Source organism: Zophobas morio, unplaced genomic scaffold, assembly GCF_036711695.1.
Source record: "Zophobas morio isolate AGI-343-1 ecotype UQ-CSIRO unplaced genomic scaffold, CSIRO_AGI_Zmor_V1 ptg000012l, whole genome shotgun sequence".
In the NCBI taxonomy this organism is placed as follows: domain Eukaryota; kingdom Metazoa; phylum Arthropoda; class Insecta; order Coleoptera; family Tenebrionidae; genus Zophobas; species Zophobas morio.
The window spans coordinates 13051212-13073439 of record NW_026972117.1 but is presented as its reverse complement, the minus strand read 5'-3'; the positions used below and the strand labels follow the sequence as shown (position 1 = coordinate 13073439).

The following is a 22228-nucleotide window of genomic DNA, read 5'->3' as shown; positions in this document are numbered from 1 at the left end:
AAAAAAAAACACTAGGGGCCCCCGAGATTCTTTAAGATTCTCTAAAAGACATTAGAGGATCCCCAGACTTTTTCCCATTTTAGACAAAATGTAATACTAGGAGCCCTTGAAATTCTTTCAGATTCTCTCTAAAAAAAGACACTAGGGAGTTCCCGAGATTTTTTCACATTTTGGAAAAAAACACCACGGGACCCCGAAATTCCTAAAGCTTCTCTTAAAAGGAGGACACTAGAGGACCCCGAGAAAGAAGACACTATGGGAACTCGAGATTATTTCGAACTTCAGTTATAAAAAAAACCCTAGGAGCCCTCGAGATTCTTCATATTCTCAAAAAAAAAAGACACTAGGGAGACCCGAAGATTTCTTGACATTTTTGGAAAGAAAATACTAGGGGCCCCCGAGATTCGTTCGCATTTTAGGAAAAAAAAAAAACACGGGGACTCAATATAAAAAAAAAATACTAGGGGACCCGAGATTCTTAAAGTTTCCCTTAAAAAAAAAGGCATTAAGAGACTCTGCGACTCTTTCGCATTTTTGAAAAAAAAAATAAGACTAGGAGTCCTCGAGATTCTTTCAAATTCTCAAAAAAGACACTAGAGAGACCCCGAGATTCTTTGACATTTGGAGAAAAAAAAACACTAGGGGCCCCCGAGATTCTTTAAGATTCTCTAAAAGACATTAGAGGATCCCCAGATTTTTTCCCATTTTAGACAAAATGTAATACTAGGAGCCCTTGAAATTCTTTCAGATTCTCTCTAAAAAAAGACACTAGGGAGTTCCCGAGATTTTTTCACATTTTGGAAAAAAACACCACGGGACCCCGAAATTCCTAAAGCTTCTCTTAAAAGGAGGACACTAGAGGACCCCGAGAAAGAAGACACTATGGGAACTCGAGATTATTTCGAACTTCAGTTATAAAAAAAACCCTAGGAGCCCTCGAGATTCTTCATATTCTCAAAAAAAAGACACTAGGGAGACCCGAAGATTTCTTGACATTTTTGGAAAGAAAATACTAGGGGCCCCCGAGATTCGTTCGCATTTTAGGGAAAAAAAAAAAAAACACGGGGAATCAATATAAAAAAAAAATACTAGGGGACCCGAGATTCTTAAAGTTTCCCTTAAAAAAAAAGGCATTAAGAGACTCTGCGACTCTTTCGCATTTTTGAAAAAAAAAATAAGACTAGGAGTCCTCGAGATTCTTTCAAATTCTCAAAAAAGACACTAGAGAGACCCCGAGATTCTTTGACATTTGGAGAAAAAAAAACACTAGGGGCCCCCGAGATTCTTTAAGATTCTCTAAAAGACATTAGAGGATCCCCAGATTTTTTCCCATTTTAGACAAAATGTAATACTAGGAGCCCTTGAAATTCTTTCAGATTCTCTCTAAAAAAAGACACTAGGGAGTTCCCGAGATTTTTTCACATTTTGGAAAAAAACACCACGGGACCCCGAAATTCCTAAAGCTTCTCTTAAAAAGAAGACACTAGAGGACCCCGAGAAAGAAGACACTATGGGAACTCGAGATTCTTTCGAACTTCAGTTATAAAAAAAACCCTAGGAGCCCTCGAGATTCTTCATATTCTCAAAAAAAAAAAAGACACTAGGGAGACCCGAAGATTTCTTGACATTTTTGGAAAGAAAATACTAGGGGCCGCCGAGATTCTTTTGCATTTTAGAAAAAAATAACACTGGGAGTCTGGATTTCAAATTCTCTATAAAAAAGTAAAGGGAGACCTCGAGATTTTTAAAGCTTCTCTTTAAAAAGAAAGACATTAGAAGATTCTTTCACATTTTGGGGAAAACACTTGGACCCCCCGACGTCGTTTCAGTTTCTCTAAAGAAAAAAAAAGACACCAGAGGACCCAGAGATTCTTTCGCATTGTAAAAAAAAAATAACACTAGAAGCCACTTTCCATTAAATAAAACTCTGTATGAATAAAATAATTTTGGTATATTCAATTCAATGAACTGAAATGCAGGCGGGGTGGGTGGGCGGGGTTAATTATATGTTCTTTTGTTGAGGAGGAATGGGAACTACTTAATAGAACCTAGTCTCCAACAAGAAAGAAAAAATAGCACGAATCGCATTTTTTTTGTTATACTAATTGCTATTAGATTTATTTCTTATTTCAGAAGACAAAATGTGAGGACGGGCGTGGCTAAGGTTAACTTTGTCCTACACTAGCAAGTAATAGCCCCACCCACCCACCCTCTCTTCATTCTGAAGACTACTCTTAATACTGTTAATTAATGACAACATTATTATTTTATTAAAATTTTAAGCAAATCCGTCAACAATTGGTAAAAAATTGATAAACTGTTAAAGTATTAAACTATAATTATAAAATAATACTCTGAGTCTGTGTAACTAAAATGAAATAAAGAGTGGATGGGCGGTGCCAGTTTTGAAACTAAGCCCCGCCCACCCACCCTTGAATATTTTAGAGAGTATGATTTTCCAAAATCAATCTTATTTCAATAAGTATTAGCCCCGTCCTCTCGCCCTCGTTTTACGTAGAGGATATGCCATTTATATTATATTTGCATGCCAAAATTAGTCTTATCCTAGCAATGAACTAATACTGACCAGAAATAAAACTAGTCGTTAGAATGAGAAGAGTGGGTGGAGCTAGTACTTGCGAAGATAAGACTGATTTTGGCAAATGACATATTTTACAAGAAAACAAAGGGCGGGTGGGCGGGGTTAGCACCTGCTAAGATAAGAATGATTTTGGCAAATGACATATCTTCCAAGAAAATAGATGGCGGGCGGGCGGGGGCTAGTATTTGTATCCATCTATCTTTTTACCAAGATAAGATTGATTTTGGCAGATAACATATCTTCCAAGGAAATAGAGGGCGGGTGGGCGCGGCTAAGAACATAATTAGCCCCGCCCACCCACCCTGTCTCCTTTTCAATGACTGATTTTATCCGATCTTAATCAAATGCTTGATCTTATACTGAACAGAAATAAAACTAGTCGTTAGAAGGAGAAGAGTGGGCGGAGCTAGTACTTGCTAAGATAAGACTGATTTTAGCAAATGACATATCTTCCAAGAAAACAGAGGGCGGGTGGGCGGGGTTAGCACCTGCTAAGATAAGAATGATTTTGGCAAATGACATATATTCCAAAAAAATAAAGGGCGGGTGGGCGGGGCTAGTATTTTTATCTATTTGTCTATAAGATAAGAATGATTTTGGCAAATAACATATCTTCCAAGGAAATAGAGGGTGGGTGGGCGGGGCTAAGAACATAATAATTAGCCCACTCGACATAGGAACATATTTAGCCCCGCCCACCCACCCTGTCTCCTTTTCAATGACCGATTTTATCCGATCTTAATCAATGAATGATCTTATACTGAACAGAAATAAAACAAGTCGTTAGAATGAGAAGAGTGGACGGAGTTAGTACTTGCTAAGATAAGACTGATTTTGGCAAATAACACAACTTCCAAGGAAATAGAGGGTGGGTGGCCGGGGTTAAGAACATAATAATTAGCCCACTCGACAGAGGAACATATTGCCCACTCGCGCTGTTCTCCTTATAACGATTTAATTTCTGTCGAGCATAAAATCTACGTTTCATTCAGACCAAATGAAATTATTCACTGGGCGGGTGGGCGGGCTTAATTACTCGGTAATATGCGAATGGTAACTAATAAAACCAAGGTTGTTAAAAGAATAAAAAAAGCACTAACCGTATTTTTTTGTTATACGATTTGATGTGAGATTTATTTCTTATGTCAAAAGCAAAAAATGTTAGGACGTGTGGGTGTGCGGGGCTAAATTTCTCTTTACCCTATATAAACAAGAAATAGGCCCGCCCGCCCACCTCGTCTTCATTCTGATAACCACTCTTAATACTGCTAATTAAGAGGAGTTTGGCTCTTATGGTCAATATATTTTCAGCATGTAATATCTCCATTATTAACACACCTATAGTTATGAAATTTTAAATGTAACTTATCAACAACTTTATAACTGCCAGGACAGTTTTTTTTTAAGAATTTATTATCATATATTTTTTTTAATTTTGTTGAAATTTTTGCATTACGTATTTTAAAAAACCAATATTTCAGTTATTTATGGAAATTTTGGAACAGGGTTGCCACCACTATTTTCAGAACTTTAGAAATCGGACTATGTCTATTTTTGAATTTATTTGTTGGGATTGAGATATAATAAAAATAAAAGTTAGCAACTTCTATGACAAGCTTTTTTTACTGTAAATCGTTTCTAACAAAAAAAAAATCGACGATATATCTGGTATGTTTTCTGGAGTTTTGTAAGCTGGAAACAGTGTTAAAAACTGTGTTCTGAAATTTCCTTTAATAATTGAGATATTGATTTTTAAAAACACGTTATGCAAAAATTTCACTAAAATTAAAAGAAAAATATGATCGCAAACTGTTTTTGACAAAATTGCCCTTGCGTTTAAAAAAGAAAGTTATGGACGACATATATTTCAAATTTCAAAACAATAAGTCTGTTAATAACTGAGATATTACATTCTGAAAATAGACCGAAAATTCCTCTCAGAAAATGTAGCGACTGCCCTTAATGACAACATTATTATTTTTTTTCCAGTTTTTAAGCAAGCAGTAGCCCCGCCCACCCACCCCTTCTTCGTTCCAATGACTACTCTTAATTTTATCAAAATCCAAAAAAAAACAGACGCTCGCTTTGATGAAACTAAGATCCTATACATTTCAGATTTAAAATTCAAAATTTACCAAGAAGATACTGTATTGTATTATTGTTATAAGCGTGTTTTTCAATGAGACTATTTAAATCAGATCAACTACTACTTAGTAACTATTTAAATGTCATTGAAATTCTCCCTCGACAAATTTTAAAATCATCAGTTTCGGTTCTCTCTCGAGTTATTGGATCTACTGTTCGTTTCTATTATTTATCTACTAATTACACTCAAGATTTGGTAATCGATAGCATAACAACACAACAAAAATGAACAATAAATAAATTTTAAAATGTCGATTTATACATGAAATATATGATCTATTCTTCACAACAAAAGTCGAACTTTCACGATTTCTCGTGTCTGGTAAAGATATTTTAGGCCAAAGACCCAAAACTGACCATTCATTGCATTGTTGTATTCTCTATGAAATATTCAAGAACGTTATCCCGCTGAGACGGCACCGGTTTCACATTGTCAACTTTTCGGTTTTTCAAAAAATTATAAATGGCTCGTTCAGGCCATCGACATGGGTTTTAGTCGATTATTTCTTCACCTTAAACACTTCGACGTAACACCACGCCGAAGCCGAAAATGCAGGTAAAATCAGGCTTTTAAAAATATACCATACTTGACGTTAAAATATCTAAAAATAACTCGGAACCGATAAGAAAACCTATCAAACGATCAACAAAGCCGGCCGTCGGAAAGGTAAAATTAACCGTTTTCTGTGTTTTTGGAAGAGGTCGTTTGACCCTAATAATGTCTGTGGCTTGGATGTTATTGGATTCTCTTTGAAAGCAATTCGGTGACTGAGTTAATCGATGTCTGCGCGTGCTTTTCTCTCCTACCAACTATTAATTAAAACTAATGTTCGCAGCAAAATGAAATTAAAATGAAGGGTAGGTAATACCTGTTTGTGGCATTTGTTGAGGATACGAGGCCCGCTTTTCTAAGACAACTAGCAACAAAAACAAAAGAGGCCTGCATTGTTTGGTATTTCTTGACTATGCTTCTTAACGACTACTACTACTACTACACTACTACGAGTACTACTCTACCCTAATAAATGGTGGGGATTGCATCCCCTGTATGCTTAGGTGGAACGCTAGACGACAGACAAGTTTGAATAAAGCCTCATAAGTGCAACCAGCAATTCTTCCTAAAATCTTAGCAGGTACCAGGCCCGCCCACCCACCCTCTCTTTTTTTACAGATTATCTCATCTGCCAAAATCAGTCTTATCTTAGCAGATACTAGCTACGCCCACCCACCCTCTCTTTCTTAGAAGATATGCCATTTGTCAAAATCAGTTTTATCTTAGCAAGTACTGATGACTAACTTTTACAAAAAATGATCAAAATTTGGAAACATTACGAGCTTACTTATATGCACAAGGCAGAAATTTTTAACATCTTCTCTTCAGTGTTTAGTTGGTTATGCTTTTATGGATTTTTCTCTTGTTGGTTTTGTTTTTGTTTACGTTTATTTATTAATGAAAAATAACAGCTTGTTTTATTAATAATAATGCACAAAGATTAATTTATACTTGAAAAAATAACATACGTTTATATTGTGCTTTATGAATTCGCCTTTATTGTTTATTATCCATTTACGATCTTTATATAGTAAAGTGGGCTTTGATATTTTTTCTTTAAGTTGGATAAACTGATTTCATGATTTAGTTTTTTGTCTGTCAGTACTCTGATTGACATTTGCTACTTTTCTATTTCATTTATTATTTTGCCAGAATAGATAATTTGTCATTGTGACAGATTCACATCATCATTGTGCCTAAAATAGTTTTACTGCAACACAAAATTGCAATAAAAAGATGTTTTTTGCAGTTTCGAAAAGACAGGCCCGATCTTTCTTTCGAAGAAGTAACTATGAGGGTCTCGAACATATTTTTGGTAATGTAAAAATACGCTGCAAAATATATTTTTTTTTTTTCTCATAGGTGGGAACATCAACTGTGGCGAAAATTTTATCAACAGGGGACCAAAATTTAAAAATATCACCATCTGGCAAGCGAAAACCAACGGATTTATTTACAAATTATATGTTTCGGAAAGACCTGCAACGACAAATTTGGCAACTTAATGAAAAAAACGAATATTTCACTGTAGATACTCTTTTGGCATACTCTAGGGAACAGTTGGAATTTAAAGGGGGGCGAATCACATTATACAAAATTCTCAAGTCAATGGGTTATAAACACAGGGAAGTAAATGGTCGCAAAATTCTATATGAACAAAAACATGTCGTTGCAGCCAAAATTACTTTTTTGAGAACATATTTACAGTTTCTAAATTCTTGTGAAAAATTGGATAAAACATGTATCTATCAAAATGGTTCGTCCATTCGTCGCTGGGTGCACCAAAATTACAAGTGAAGCATCAAGGTTTACTATTCTCCACGCGGGTTGTTCAATGGGGTTCTTGGATGGTTGTAACAATTTTTTAAATTCAAAAAATAACGATAGAGACGATCATAAAACGATGGACGGGACAATTTTTCAAAATTGGGTGGTTAATTTTATATATATATACATTTTTTTTAATATACGTAGTCGTCTTTTCACAATAAGAAACTCAAAACATGTTTAAAATGGTACATTTTTGTAGTGAAATACGGATTTTGCAATTATGCTCCGCCCCTAGAGGTCTGACAACGAATGAAAAATTTATCACAATTGAAATCGGTGGGGATATAGGTGGACCTTAATCTTTGGCATTCTTTGTTTACATAATATATATAGTTTTCTTTGAACATCAGAATTACTTAAGAACTTGTTTCTCATAGCGATTTCTTGTAGAGAAATAAGGATTTTACAATTAAGGTCCGCCCCCTGACTCACGACGAATAGAAAAAAATCATCACAATTGCGGTAGGATGGGTGGGCGGGGCTTATATTTTGCCTCTGGTTTTCTTAATATACGCAGTCTTCTTTTCACAACAAGAAACCTAAAACATGTTTAATATGGTACATTTTTGTGGTGAAATATTGATTTTGCAATTATGCTCCGCCCCTAGAGGTCTGACCACGAATGAAAAATTTATCACAATTGAAATCGGTACGGATATAGGTGAAACTTAATCTTTGGCATTCTTTTTTATATAATACATATAGTTTCTTTCAATAACACAATGACTTGAGAACTTGTCTCGCATAGTAATTTTTTGTAGAGAAATAAGGATTTTGCAATTAAGGTCGGTCCGCCTCTTGACTCATGACGAATAGAGAAAAATCATCACAATCGAGATAGGGTGGGTGGGCGGGGTTTATATTTTGCCGCCGTTTTTCTTAATATACGTAGTCGTCTTTTCACAACAAAAAACTCGAAACATGTTTAAAATGGTACACTTTTGTGGATTTTGCAATTATGCTTCGCCCCTAGAAGTCTGACAACGAATGAAAAATCAACAATTTTTTACAATTGAAATCGGTGCCGTTATAGGTGGGACTTAATCTTCTGCACTCATTTTTACATAATACGTATAGTTTTCTTTTGTGGCGGCACAATAACACGTCGGTAAGCAGAGAAAGATAAGTGGCCTCGCGGTCCAGTGGTTAAGATACTTGCCCGGAAAGCATAGAGACGTGGGTTCGACTCCCACCGAGACACAACATTTTTCTCTGCTTACCTTCACTTTGAACAACACAATGACTTAAGAACTTTTTTCACATAGTAATTTCTTGTAGAGAAATAAACATTTTCTAATTAAGGTCCGCCCCCTGACTCACGACGAATAGAAAAAGATCTTCACAATTGAGATAGGGTGGGTGGGCGGGGTTTATATTTTGGCGTTGTTTTTGTTAATATACGTAGTCGTCTTTTCACAACAATTGAGTCAATTTCAAACCAAACATTTCTGAAATCTTGATCCTTGATCATCAACACACTGTATTTTTGGAATCAGTACTATACCTCCGAATTTTTTTATTTACTTTTAGACAACTTTTACAAAAGTCCCATTTTTCAATATTCCCCCTTTAAGAAAATTTTGACTTTTTCATATCTGAAAACTTTTTGTGAATTTTTAGACAACTTTTCGAAAAGCTCAATTTTTCAGTTGATCTTATGAAAATTTTGACTATTCCTGCTTTGGCAAAGTTGAACCAAAAATGTGTGGTGGTTTTAGCCAATGCACCGTATCATTCGGTTCAGTTGGAGAAACCACCCACTTTTTCTAGTAAAAAATGTGAAAGGCAGGAATGGCTCTTTAAATATAGTGTTGAATTTGACAAAAAAAATTCGAAGAAACAGTTGTGGGATTTAATTAAACCCTTCGGAAACAATCGAAAAAAAAGATGTTTGGTAGACGAGACGTTAAGAGAAAGTGGCCATGAAGTTCTTAGATTACCTCCGTACCATTGTCAATATAATCCAATTGAAATGGCGTGGGGATTTTGTAAGAACTATTACATCAAGCATATAAATTCTCAACCTTCATTAAAAAATAAGGTGGAGAATTTATGGCCTGAGGCGCTTTCTAAATGTACTCCAAGCATGTGGCAAAATTTTTGTAAACATTGTGAGAAACTTATTTTGGCAGATTGGGAAAAAAATATGGAAAATCTTTCGTGCGAATTTATACCTCCTTTCATTATTTCGCTAGGTGAATCTGATTCAGAATCTGAATTTGAAAATGACGGTGATGATACAGATTTTCATAGCGAAATAATGGAAATGGAGTGAATTGTAGCTTGCCGGGGGTGATATTTTTACGCATCTTACGTTCTAAATTTACCAAGGTGGTATGTGAAAAACTACCTGACGTACAACAAAATAAGTATAATTTTAGTTAGATCATCGACGTTACTTTGCACCAAATTTTAAGCATTTTCAATTTTTTTTGTAACTCTTCATGGACCTGGAGAAGGCGTATAGTAACGTTCTTATTAATAAGCGTTTGAAAGTACTTAGTAAAAGCAAATAAAGAGCACTTACGTAAGCATTAGTAATAGCTATATAGATAAATCATTCAATTTAAGGCCGGAAAAATGTTTCATAAGAGCTAAACCCATCAAAGCACTAGAGCAAGGGTGTTGTCTTTTACCAACCGTAGTTGTAGTAAACTTAGAAAAGTGAAAAAAGAAGTTGGAAGATATGGAAATAGGCTGTTCAGAAAGGTCGAAATTTCCATTTCTAAGAAGAGTGGGCGAGCAGAACGAACTGATGATTGAGAATTAAAGATGAGATGCTAAATGTGGCATGCGACAATAGTCGTATGTAGAACCCCCATTCATATAAAAACAATGTTTAAGTGAAATTTTAGTGTTTGTTCCTTACATATGAAATAAACACTTACAAAAAGCCGAATAACTGTTTTAAATGGCGTAAAGTTTTATGCTTTCTAAGAAATGGTTACCGTTAACTTGGTCATTGCTACTGAAAACTGAAAGTATCGGCAACAATGTTTATATTTCTGGCATATTTTTTAACCTTGAATTTAATAAAACATAACCTAACGAAAAGTTCAGAGAATTTTTATTCTTTTGTATCGAATACCAACAAACTCACTAGAGTTTCATAGCCAATCCTACTATATAAAGATCGTGAACAGATAATACCTTGGTATGTACGGACGCCGCAAGCAGCATTTACTAATATTACATCAATAGATATTATATTAAGTAATTTTTATGTAATCAAATCGTAACACGTCCGGTATTTTTGTAAACTTTAACCCGCTATACGTTGAAAAACAATTTTGATTTTGTTATTAATTTAAGATAAACTTATAAACAAAACAAATTAAAAATAGTTAATGAAGCATGAACGTTGAATCTTTAAATTTGTACACTTTCTTCTGATAAAATAATAATAATAATAAGAAACGAACTACACTACTCACCAATGCATGTCCCATGGACCAATACACAAACAGCTCGAGTTCCTCGAAATCCCGTAGATCCCGCGAACCCCCTCCCCCTCTTCGCTCTCGTTAACCTGGTTCTCCACCTCCCTGCTCTCGCTGAACTCCCCCTCGTTCGGGCTCTCCGTAGGAACATCGTTGATTTTCTCCTCGGCCGTGAAGACCGTCCCGGGGCCGGCCTCGTGCTCCTCCGTCCTCTTGTAACACGTGCACTTGCAGCACGTGTTCTCCTCGACGAAGGCCACCTTCGGCTCCTTCTTGGCGCAGTTGAACTTGATGCCCCATTTCGGCGACTTCTTCGTGATCTCCTTGCTCGAGCCGGCGCCGGACGTGGACGGAGCGTTTTGATTCGACTTCTTGTTGCGTTTTGATCGGCCTCGTCGCAGGTTCAGGCCCAACGAGGTCAGGCTGATTTTGATTCTCTTGTCCTTCGGCGGCGACGAGCACTCGGAGTTGCTGCTGTCGCTCTCCTGCGACGGCTCGGACTTGTCGCAATTGCACTTCTCGATGCTCGAACTGCTGCTGGAGTCCATCGTGTGAGCGGCTGAGGATCGGCGGAAATTACATTTCACGGTGATGCAATGTGGATGTGCGGATTACTGGATCTGAAAGTAAAAAGATTGACATTAATTACGGTAACGGCACAGTTTAGCGATTTTTGCGCGGTTCGTAATCGATCGATCACGCGTTCTTAACGATGTTGGTTCCCACAGTGTAATTATAAAGAGAAAAATGGGGTTAAGTTGAGAAAGATTTTTTAGCAAAAGGTTGTCAATATTATTTTCGTATATTTATTATAAAAAATATAGGCAGGCGCAACATTATTTTATTCTCAATTTTAGAGAAAATGGGGCGAACCGTTTTTCATTTGACCTGGATTGTTTCCACAACGCACTACATCGCACTTTACGCGAACACAATGTATTCCATGACCTTGTAAGTCACATTTCAAACCTCGACGAGGGTCGACTATTGTCGCCTCATAAAAACAGACAAATTACGAGCGTGGTCATCAACAATTCATAAGTGTGTGAGGCAGAGTTAATTTCCATTTTAATTCATTTCTTATGAGACATTCGTCCAACTTCAGCAGCGGGATTACACGTTCCAGTGTAATAATAAAGCCTGGAAATGACAGGAAATGCAGCGCAAAACATGAAGTCATGGTGGTGACGCTGCAAGAGTGCTTCAATGATTATGGAGATACTGCAAGTCATTGAAATGCAGGTTCTGGTTAGATCATCCACTCTGTCCTGGGGTGCGATTTTGTTTTTCGATCGAAGTGATAAATTATCACTGCGACAAATGTCATTGCGTAGCTTTTAAATGCTAAAGTTTGCATTTATTCTTTGCATATAAGTTTATTAAATGCTCAAAAGTTTACAATTACCTTAATTTTAAGAACTTATAACTCAGAATTACGATTTTGAATTTCTATTTTGACATAAATTTCGAGGTTATGTCTCCAAAATGTATCACTTTACTCAAAGCTATCGAGAAACATCACTCCATGAAGACTTGATTTCGTGACAGAATCAAGAATTGTGACAAATGTAGCATCTCAACCAATCAACAAACGAGATTTTATCGCTATCCAGTTTTTTTCGATCGAGAAACAAAATCGCAGCCCTGGTCCCAGCTCAGTTCGAAACTCATAAATTAAAATATACCAAGATGGGGATTTCCATCTTTGAACATTTTTGTACTTTTAAGAAAATAATAGAAACATATTTGTATACACATTAAAATTTCACAATAAATCGAAAGAATCGGTATGAAATGCGAATTTTTGAAAATATCTAAAAATTGCGATATTTCAACGGACGATTCTAGAAAAACGGTTGGAGTTATCAAAGAAACCAGACCCGAAGTGAGTTCTGGGGCTCGAACTCTACAAGAAAATGTATTTAGTTAAGTTTCGAAAATGTCAAAAATTGGCCGAAATTTGAAGACCATTGGAAAAATTTCACCTTTAAAAAAGGTGTCTAAAAATTCTGAAAAAAACAGAGACGTAGATCTAGGCATGCTGATTCCAAAAATATAGAGTGTTGATGGTCACGAAGTAACATTTTCGAAATAATCGGTACAAAATGCGAATTTTTGAAAATTTCTAAAATTTCTATATTTCAACGGTCGATTCTGGAAAAACGGTTGCAGTTATCAAAGATATGAGGCCGAAATTCAGTTCTAGAGTTCGAAAACTACAAGGAAATGTATTTAGTTAACTTTCGAAAATGTCAAAAATTTGCCAAAATTTGCAGAAGGGAAAAATTTCACTTTCAAAAAAGTCGTCTAAAAATTCTGAAAAAATTCAGGAACGTAGATCTCGACATGCTGATTCTAAAAATATAGCATGTTAATAGTCACGGAGTAACATTTTCGAAAAAATCGGCATGAAATGCGAATTTTTGAAATTTTCTTAAATTTCGATATTTCGACCGTCGATTCTGGAAAAACGGTTATACTTTTCTACGAAACAAGGCCGAAAATGAGTTCTATAGTTCGGAATCGACAAGAAAACGTATTTAGTAAAGTTTCGAAAATGTCAAAAACTGGACGAAATTTGAAGAAGCCGGGACCATTAAAAAAAATTCACCTTTAAAAAAGGTGTCTAAAAATTCTGAAAAAATTCAAGAACGTAGATCTCGACATGCTGATTCTAAAAATATAGCATGTTAATGATCACGGAGTAACATTTTCGAAAAAATCGGCATGAAATGTGAATTTTTGAAATTTTGTAAAATTTCGATATTTCCACCGTCGATTGTGGATAAACGGTTGCATTTATCAAAGAAACGAGGCCGAAGATGAGTTTCAGAGTTTGAAATCGACAAGAAAATGTATTTAGTAAAATTTCGAAAATGTCAAAAATTGGCCGAAATTTGAAGAAGGGGGGGCCATTGCAAAAATTTCACTTTTAAAAAAGTCGTCTAAAAATTCAAATTTCATGATGGTGAAAAAATCTCATGGGTCTCTGGTTTGTCTTTTCTATAACAAATGTGAAAGAATCTCGGGGACCCCTTGTGTCTTTTTTTCCAAGAAGGTAAACGAATCTATAGTACCTCTTGTGTGTTTCTATAAACAACGTGAAAATATCTCGGGGGTCTCTTGTGTCCTTTTTAAAGAACGTGAAAGAATCTCAGGAGTCCCCTGTATCGTTTTTTTTTTATGTGAAAGGTACTCAAAGACCCCTTGTATCTTCTGTTAAATGTTAAAGAATCTCAGGGATCCCTTGTGTCCTTTTTTTAAGAATGTGAAAGAATCTAGGAGTCCTTTTTTTAAATGTGAAAATATCAGGGGTCTCTTGTGTCCTTTTTTTAATATAAAAGAATCTCAAGGACCCCTACTATCTTGTTTTTTATATGAAAGAATCTTGAGGATCCCTTGTGTCTTTATTTCAAGACTGTGAAAGAATCTCGGGGGTCCTCGTTTTTTTAATGTGAAAATATCAGGGGCCTCTTGTGTCCTTTTTTTAATATAAAAGAATCTCAAGGACCCCTACTATCTTGTTTTTTATATGAAAGAATCTCGGGGGTCCTCGTTTTTTTAATGTAAAAGAATCTCAGGGACTCTTTTTTTATGTGAAAGGTACTCAAAGAATTGGGAGAATGAGAGAGAGTGATAAATGGGAGAATGAGGGAGAGGGTGATAAATGGGAGAATGAGGGAGAGAGTGATAAATGAGAGAATGAGAGAGGATGATAATTGGGAGAATGAGTGATAAATGGGAGAATGAGAGAAAGGGTGATAAATGAGAGAATGAGAGAAATGATGATAATTGGGAGAATGAGAGAGAGTGATAAATGGGAAAATGAAGAGAGGGTGATAAATGAGAGAATGAGAGAGAGTGATAAATGGGAGAATGAGGGAGAGGGTGATAAATGGGAGAATGAGAGAGCGATAAATGGGAGAATGAGAGAGAGGGTGATAAATGAGAGAATGAGAGAGAGGGTGATAAATAAGAGAATGAGAGAGAGGGTGATAAATGGGAGAATGCGAGAGAGGGTGATAGTTGAGAGAATGAAACAGAGTAATTGGAAAAATTTCACTTTTAAAAAAATCGTCAAAAAGTTCTAAAAAAATTCAAAAACGTAGATCTCGACATGCTGATTCCAAAAATATAGCATGTTAATGGGCACGGAGTAATATTTTCGAAAAAAATCGGCATGAAATGCGAATTTTTGAAATCTTCTAAAATTTCGATATTTCGACCGTCGATTCTGGACAAACGGTTGCATTTATCAAAGAAACGAGGCCGAAAATGAGTTCTAGAGTTGGATATCGACAAGAAAATGTATTTAGTAAAGTTTCGAAAATGTCAAAAATTGGCTGAAATTTGAAGACCATTGGAAAAATTTCACCTTTAAAAAAGGTGTCTAAAAATTCTGAAAAAAACAGAGACGTAGATCTAGGCATGCTGATTCCAAAAATATAGAGTGTTGATGGTCACGAAGTAACATTTTCGAAAGAATCGGTATAAAATGTGAATTTTTGAAAATTTCTAAAAATTTCGATATTTCAACGGACGCTTCTGGAAAAACGGTTACATTTATCAAAGAAACAAGGCCGAAAATGAGTTCTAGAGTTCGAAATCTACAAGAAAATGTATTTAGTAAAGTTTCGAAAATGTCAAAAATTATCCGAAATTCGAAGCAGGGGGGACCATTGGAAAAATTTCATTTTTAAAAAAGTCGTCTAAAAATTCTGAAAAAAATCCGAGACGTAGATCTCGGCATGCTGATTCCAAAAATATAGGGTGTTGATAGCCACAGAGCAAGATGTTCGAAAGAATCGGTACGAAATGCGAATGTCTGAAAATTTCTAAAATTTTGGTATTTCGACCGTCGATTCTGGAAAAATGGTTGCAGTCATCAAAGAATCGAGGCCGAAAATGAGTTCCACAGTTGGAAAACTACAAGAAAGTGTATTTAGTTAAGTTTCGAAAATGTCAAAAATTGGCCGAAATTTGAAGGGGGGAACATTGGAAAAATTTCACTTTTAAAAAAGTTGTCTAAAAATTCTAAAAAAATTCAAACACGTAGATCTCGACATGCTGATTCTTAAAATATAGCGTGTTAACGGTCATGAAGCAACATTTTCCAAAAAATCGGCATAAAATGCGAATTTTTGAAATTTTCTAAAATTTCGTTAATTCGAGGGTCGATTCTGGAAAAACGGTTGCAGTTATCAAAAAATCGAGACCGAAAATGGGTTCTAGAGTTCGAAAACTATAAGGAAATGTATTTAGTTAAGTTTCGAAAATGTCAAAATTTGGCCGAAATTTGAAGAAGACCATTGGAAAAATTTCACTTTTACAAAAGTTGTCTAAAAATTCTGAAAAAATTCAGGGACGTAGATCTCGACATGCTGATTTCAAAAATATATAGTTGATGATAACTGAGCAATATTTCCGGAAAATAGATTCATTGGGAAATCGGAAAACTAAAAATTCAGAAACGTCAAAATTTGAAAAATCAAAAAATATTGGAAAAATAAAAAATCGAAAAATCAAAAAGTCTAAAATTTAAAACATTAAAAAATTAAATTATTATAAAATTGAAAATGGAGAAATCGAAACATCAAAAAAATAAAAATTCGAAAATCGAAAATTTCAAAATCGAAAAACCAAAAAATCGACAAATCGAGATATCGAAATTCGAAAATTAAAAAAAAAAAATGAAAAAATGAAAAATAATTCAAAAATCGAAACAGCGAAAAATCGAAAAGCAGAAAAGTAAAAAATCGAAAAACCGACAAATCTAAAAAACAAAGATATCGAGAAATCTAAAAATCAAAAGATCGAGAAATCAAAAAATCGAAGAAACGAAATATTGAAAAATAACAAAAATTGAAAGAAATATCCATAAATTGCGAAATTAGAAAACTGGAAAATTGAGAAATCGAAAAACCAAAAAAGCAAAGTCGAAAAATCGAAGAATTGAAGAACTGTAAAATGGAAACTTGGAGTCGAGGAGTGAGAAATCAGAAAACTGAAAATTTATCAACGTTAAAATATCGAAACATCTGAATTCGATAAATCGAGAAATCAAAAATTGAAAAATCGAAAATGTTAAAAATTGGCCGAAATTTGAAGGGAAAAATTTCACTTTTAAAAAAGTCGTCTAAAAATTCTGAAAAAAATTCAGGAACGTAGATCTCGACATGCTGATTCCAAAAATATACCGTGTTGATGGTCACGGAGCAACATTTTCGAAAGACCCGAAACGAAATGCGAATTTTCAAAGATTTCTAAAAATTTCTAATTTCTAAAAACCCACAAGAAAATGTATTTAGTTAAGTTTCGAAAATGTCAAAATTTGGCCGAAATTTGAAGAAGAAAAAATTTCACTTTTATAAAAGTTGTCTAAAAATTCTGAAAAAATTCAAGAACGCAGATCTCGACATGCTGATTCTTAAAATATAGTGTGTTGATGGTCACGGGGCAACATTTTCGAAAGAATCGGTACAAATCCGAATGTTTGAAAATTTCTAAAAATTTCGATATTTCAACTGGCGATTCTGGAAAAACGGTTGGAATTATCGAAGAAACGAGGCCAAAAGTGAGTTCTAGAGGTTGAAATCTACAAGAAAATGTATTTAGTTAAGTTTCGAAAATGTCAAATATTTGGTTTCTGTATTTGGGGTTTCTTCCTGTTGAAATCAATAAATATTATTAGTATTATTCAGAAATCGGTAGGTCTTTGACAACCCCGCCGCGAATTCTCCCATAGAGAGAAATCGCACCAGATGACTAGAAAACAAAAACAATGGATAAGAACAAATGGAAGAGATAGGAACGACCAAATGTCAAAGGTTACCAAAGCCTGGATAAAACTGCGTGGGCTGAAGATTCACCCATTTCGACACAACCGTTACCTGTAGCACGAATTTCCAACAACCAAACCACTCTCATTCTCATCAGCGAATTTCCGCAACTTAAACCTGTTCAATGTACACGAAACACGCTTGCTTACCCTGTGTCGAATATCAATTTAATCAAACTCCACTCGATTATCACCTCTGACTCTTCAACCATCAAAATTTCCTCTTCGCATGATGTCACTTCACTTAATTAACAAAATTAAAATGCGAATTCTCGTAATCAGTGACTGCTATTATCACCAGTGATAAAAGCTAATACAATGCGTATTTATGGATTATATGTTTCGGTGATAACCATTATCGCGAAAACTTTAATGCCTACTTGAAGCTAACCTTGTAACGACTGAAATAGTTTTTGGCACGATTTTTGCAAGCTAGACGATTTTGCTCATCGGCGACGTTTGGCGAACACTTTTCGGTGTCTGGAGTCGCTGAATGACTCGATTTTTTATTTAAATCGCACGTGGTTGGGTTATTTTTAATTGATTTTTCGAAAGAATGCCGACGAGTTATGAGGAACGGAGATCAAGGGTACTTCTGATAAACGGACACGGCCGTGGCAGATGTCGGTAATAAAATTAAAAGTGCCGATTTTTGGCTTGTTTGGAAGATTTACTCATTGAGATAAGCATAAACCGAGCGAAACGCTTTTTCCATGATTTATAAATTAATCAATGGAGTAGATAAAAAATAATAAATCTGGGTAAGACAGCCGGCGAAACGCCCTCAAAATAAATAGGTTATCGCTTGAGAAAGAATAAATATCTACGATTAACTTGTGTTTGTGCTACATTTTAGCGACAAAAATGTAAACTAGTTCCATTATCGTTTCTTATTCAAGTGGAATTACTTTCATATTGCCGCCAATCCGAAAACCAATGATCCCAGAAATTTTTATTCTGAAATTTAAAATTAGATTCAGTATCCCATACATCTGTAAATGCGGTATAATCACGCATAAACCTTGAACTACAGTCTATCTTGTGATTATGATTCGACTTTTTATAGGTGTGTTGTGTCTTTAAATTAATGAAGAGATTCATAATCACAATCTCAAAGTTTTGACTTGAAAATTAGTGTTTGTAACGAAATTGTTTAATGATGTTCGGGACGGTTCTGGAATAATTTCTCGCATACTAGAAATCAGTTCATCACAAAAAAAAATGTTTGTTTAGTTAATTTAGTTCAGACAATCCCGTGAATTTCAGAAAATCCCAAAGTAGAAATAAAATTAAACGCAGACAAGTAAAAAAAAAAACAAAAACAAAGTGAGTCGCCGTCCTAATTATTTCATTTTGTGACACTTTTATAGTAGTTCTAAAACTGTATTGGCGACTGCTCCAAATTGAAACAATAAAATAAAAATTTGTAGCTCCTGTAAAAATTTAGGCTTTCGTGCTAGACAAAATTTAGATTTTCCTATACATAATTTGAAATGCAGCCAAATCCACATTATTCTATTGAAAATTCCATAATGCCTATTTTAAAATGTTTCCTTGACATTTCATATCTTCTAGAGTATGAGAAAGTAGGTCCCAGTTTTTGTCTCTCTGTTGACAGTTTTATTGGGCAGATAATTTGCGAATTACTAGAACGATTGCTGTAGAATTTTAGATATATTTTAAGAATACCGAATAAATGATAAAACGCTAACCAAAATTCGTCTAATGCTCAACATCAAAAATTTGATGACGTCACCTCACAATTTTTAGCCCCGCCCACCAACCCGTTCTCTCATTTTTTTAATGTTATAGCAAATAAGTAGTACAACAAAAAAAAAAAATACGATTCTGTTGTTTTTAGTAGCCTACGTTATATTATAGCTACCATTCTCACTTTAGAAAAGTCCATATAATTCACCCCGCCCAACCCCCCGCCTCCATTTGAGTGAATTGTGGCAAACGACATAATCTCTAAGAAAACAGAGGGCGGGTGGGAGGGGTTATAACTTATTAAGATAAGATTGATTTGGTAAATGACATATCTTGTAAGAAAAAAAAAAGGTGGGTGGGCGGGGCTAAAATTTGCTAAGCTAGAACCGAACAATATTAAGAGTAATCACTGGAGCGAAGAAGGGGTGGGCGGGCGGGGCTACTACTTGCTCATAAAACTAGAAAAAAATTAATTTAGCCCCGCCCATCTTCTTTCTCCATTTCACTTACTTATTTTATTTAGTGTAAAATGAAATTGAAAAATAATAGTATTGTATCCAAAAAATTTCCTAGGAAGATCAAGATTAAATCCTGAAAACGTAAAAGTAGAGAGTCGCTTACCCTCGGGAAGTAAAAATCAACAAAATTTTACAATTAAACTTTTAAAAACTACACTACCGATTTTTCTGAAATTGTAAACATAATAAATCGGTATCAGATTAATCTATATATCGCTTTGGAGAACTTGATGAAATCATGCTAAGGATTTGTTGAGTAAATTTCACTTGAAATTCGTTCTTTTAGAATTGTTTATTTAAAAAAATGATAAAAACAAAAAATGAATGGAGCGATTAATCTTATTGATTGAATCAAAACCATCTTATCTCATTTTGATATATTAGTCTCTACCAAAAAATTAATGATTAGCAAAAAAAATTACAAAATAAAATTTTACTATTTTATATTAAATATGTTTCAAGTCGAATAAGTGTACACATATTAAGAGAAAAAGGTAAAATGCAGCCCCGCCCTGTCTCAATTGTGATGAATTTTTCATTCGTTGTCAGATCGAGGGGAGGGGCTTGATTGCAAGATACATATTTATCTACAAGAATTTACCATTTGAATCATGTTTTAAGTTTCTTGTCCTGAAAAGACGACTATACGTATATTAGGAAAAAAGTCTAAATATAAGCCCCGCCCACCCGCCCTATCTCAATTCTGATGATTTTTTTTAATCGTCGAGAGCCAAAGGACCGGAATTTAATTGCAAAATCCTTATTTTTCTCTACAAGAAATTACCATGTAAGACATGTTTTTGAAGATCATGTTATTAAAAGAATATTATGTATATTAAAAAAAAAAAAAAAATTAAAGCCGAAGATTAAGCCCCACCCATACCTGCTCAAATAGAAATAAAGTTTTCATTCGTTGGCGCAGACCTAGGGGAAGAGCCTAACTGCAAAATCCATATTTCTTTACAAAAATTTACCATTTTAAACGTGTTTTAAGTTTCTAAGAATAAAAAAAGTCATCACAATAGAGATGGGGTGGTGGGCGGGGTTTAATATTTTGCCTTTTTTACGAATTTTTACTATTCTTTGAACATAACTATACTCCAAAACATATTTTTAATTTCTTATAGAGAAGTAAGTATTTTGCAGTTAAGCTAATTCCATTTTGCCTTGATTTTCTTAACATCGTAGTCTTCTTTTCACAACAAAAAACTTAAAACTTGTTCAAAATAGTAAATTTCACATTCTCGATTACCGTCAATTACTTCCGATACAGGTATATATTGGGAAAATACAGCTAAATTTGTAATGGTCGATTTTTTATGCACAAAACCATGCTGCTGTTTTTTTTTTTTTTTTCTTAATATACATTGCCATCTTTTCACAATAAGAAATTTAAAACATGCTTAAAATGGTGCATTTTTGGAAAGAAATATGGATTTTGCATTTATGGGGCGGAGCCTAAATGCAAAATAGATATTTCCTTATACAAATTTTCCATTTTAAATATATTTTAAGTTTCATTTGTGAAAAGAAGTCTACACATATTAAAACGAAAAGTCAAAATATAAGCCCGCCCACCCGCCCTATCTCAATTGTGATGATTTTTTTATTCGCCGTTAACCAAGCTTAACTTAAGGTTAACTGCAAAATACTTATTTCTTTACAAAGAATTAAAAACATATTTTTGAGCATCGTGTTGTTCAAAGAATACTATGTACACTAAGAAAAAAAGGCAAAATATTACCTCGCCCACCCACCCCATCTCAATGGTGATGATTTTTTTATTCTTGGAAACTTAAAACACGTTTAAAATGGTACTTTTTTACTTCCCGAGCGTAAGCAAAGGAAGTATTGTAATCGAGTCCGTCGGCCGACTCTCTACTTTTACGTTTTCTCGATCTTTCATGACCCCTAGAAGACGAAGAAATAGGTCTCCCATTTCCGTCTGTCTGTCCGTCTGTCCGTCTGTCCGTCCGTCTGTCCGTCTGTCCGTCCGTCTGTCCGTCTGTCCGTCTGTCCGTCCGTCTGTCCGTCTGTCCGTCCGTCTGTCCGTCTGTTGTCCCGGATTTTTATTAGACAGATAATCTCCGAAAGTACTCGACCGATTGTTGTGAAATTTTGTACTTATATTAAGAATATCATGTAGATGGTAAAACGCTAACCAAAATTTGTCTAATCATCCCCACCACTAATGCGATGACGTCACTTCAAAATTGTACATAGTAAATGGGTTTTCAATTGTATAAAATAACATAGTCCTACACATGTAGTTTACAACTCCGAATCGACTTTTCACCCGAAACGTCCAGATTTTTGGAAAAAAAATCAAAATTATAAAACAACATTTTGAAATTTAATTTTTAATCTGCTAACCAGAATGCTTTGAAATGTTGCAGATGTTTTAAGGCTATAAAGAGCATCATAAATCTTTAGTCAAAAAATATTTGCTTACCCCCTCCAAAAACTTGATGACGTCAGCTCAAAAGTTTGTGGAATAAATCATATCTAAAATGTACAAAATATGATGAGTCTGTACTTGTGATCTATCACTCCATTCATATTTTTTGGATTTGCATATACAGGGTGACTCAA

At 34.7% G+C, this 22228-nt stretch overlaps 1 protein-coding gene across 3 annotated transcripts in view; it reads right to left on the bottom strand.

Moving 5' to 3' along the window:
• LOC135127789 (suppressor of cytokine signaling 5) overlaps window positions 1-22228 on the bottom strand; it is a 45541-nt gene that overhangs the window by 16992 nt on the left and 6321 nt on the right. For 2 of the 3 annotated variants that reach the window (XM_064054410.1, XM_064054412.1), the window contains exon 2: window positions 10565-11190. In XM_064054410.1, coding sequence (XP_063910480.1) covers window positions 10565-11118 — 554 coding nt within the window. In that variant the 5' untranslated portion in view covers window positions 11119-11190. Of the gene's footprint in view, window positions 1-10564; window positions 11191-17558; window positions 17811-22228 lie in introns of those variants that run through there. The other variant, XM_064054411.1, reaches the window with a different exon arrangement.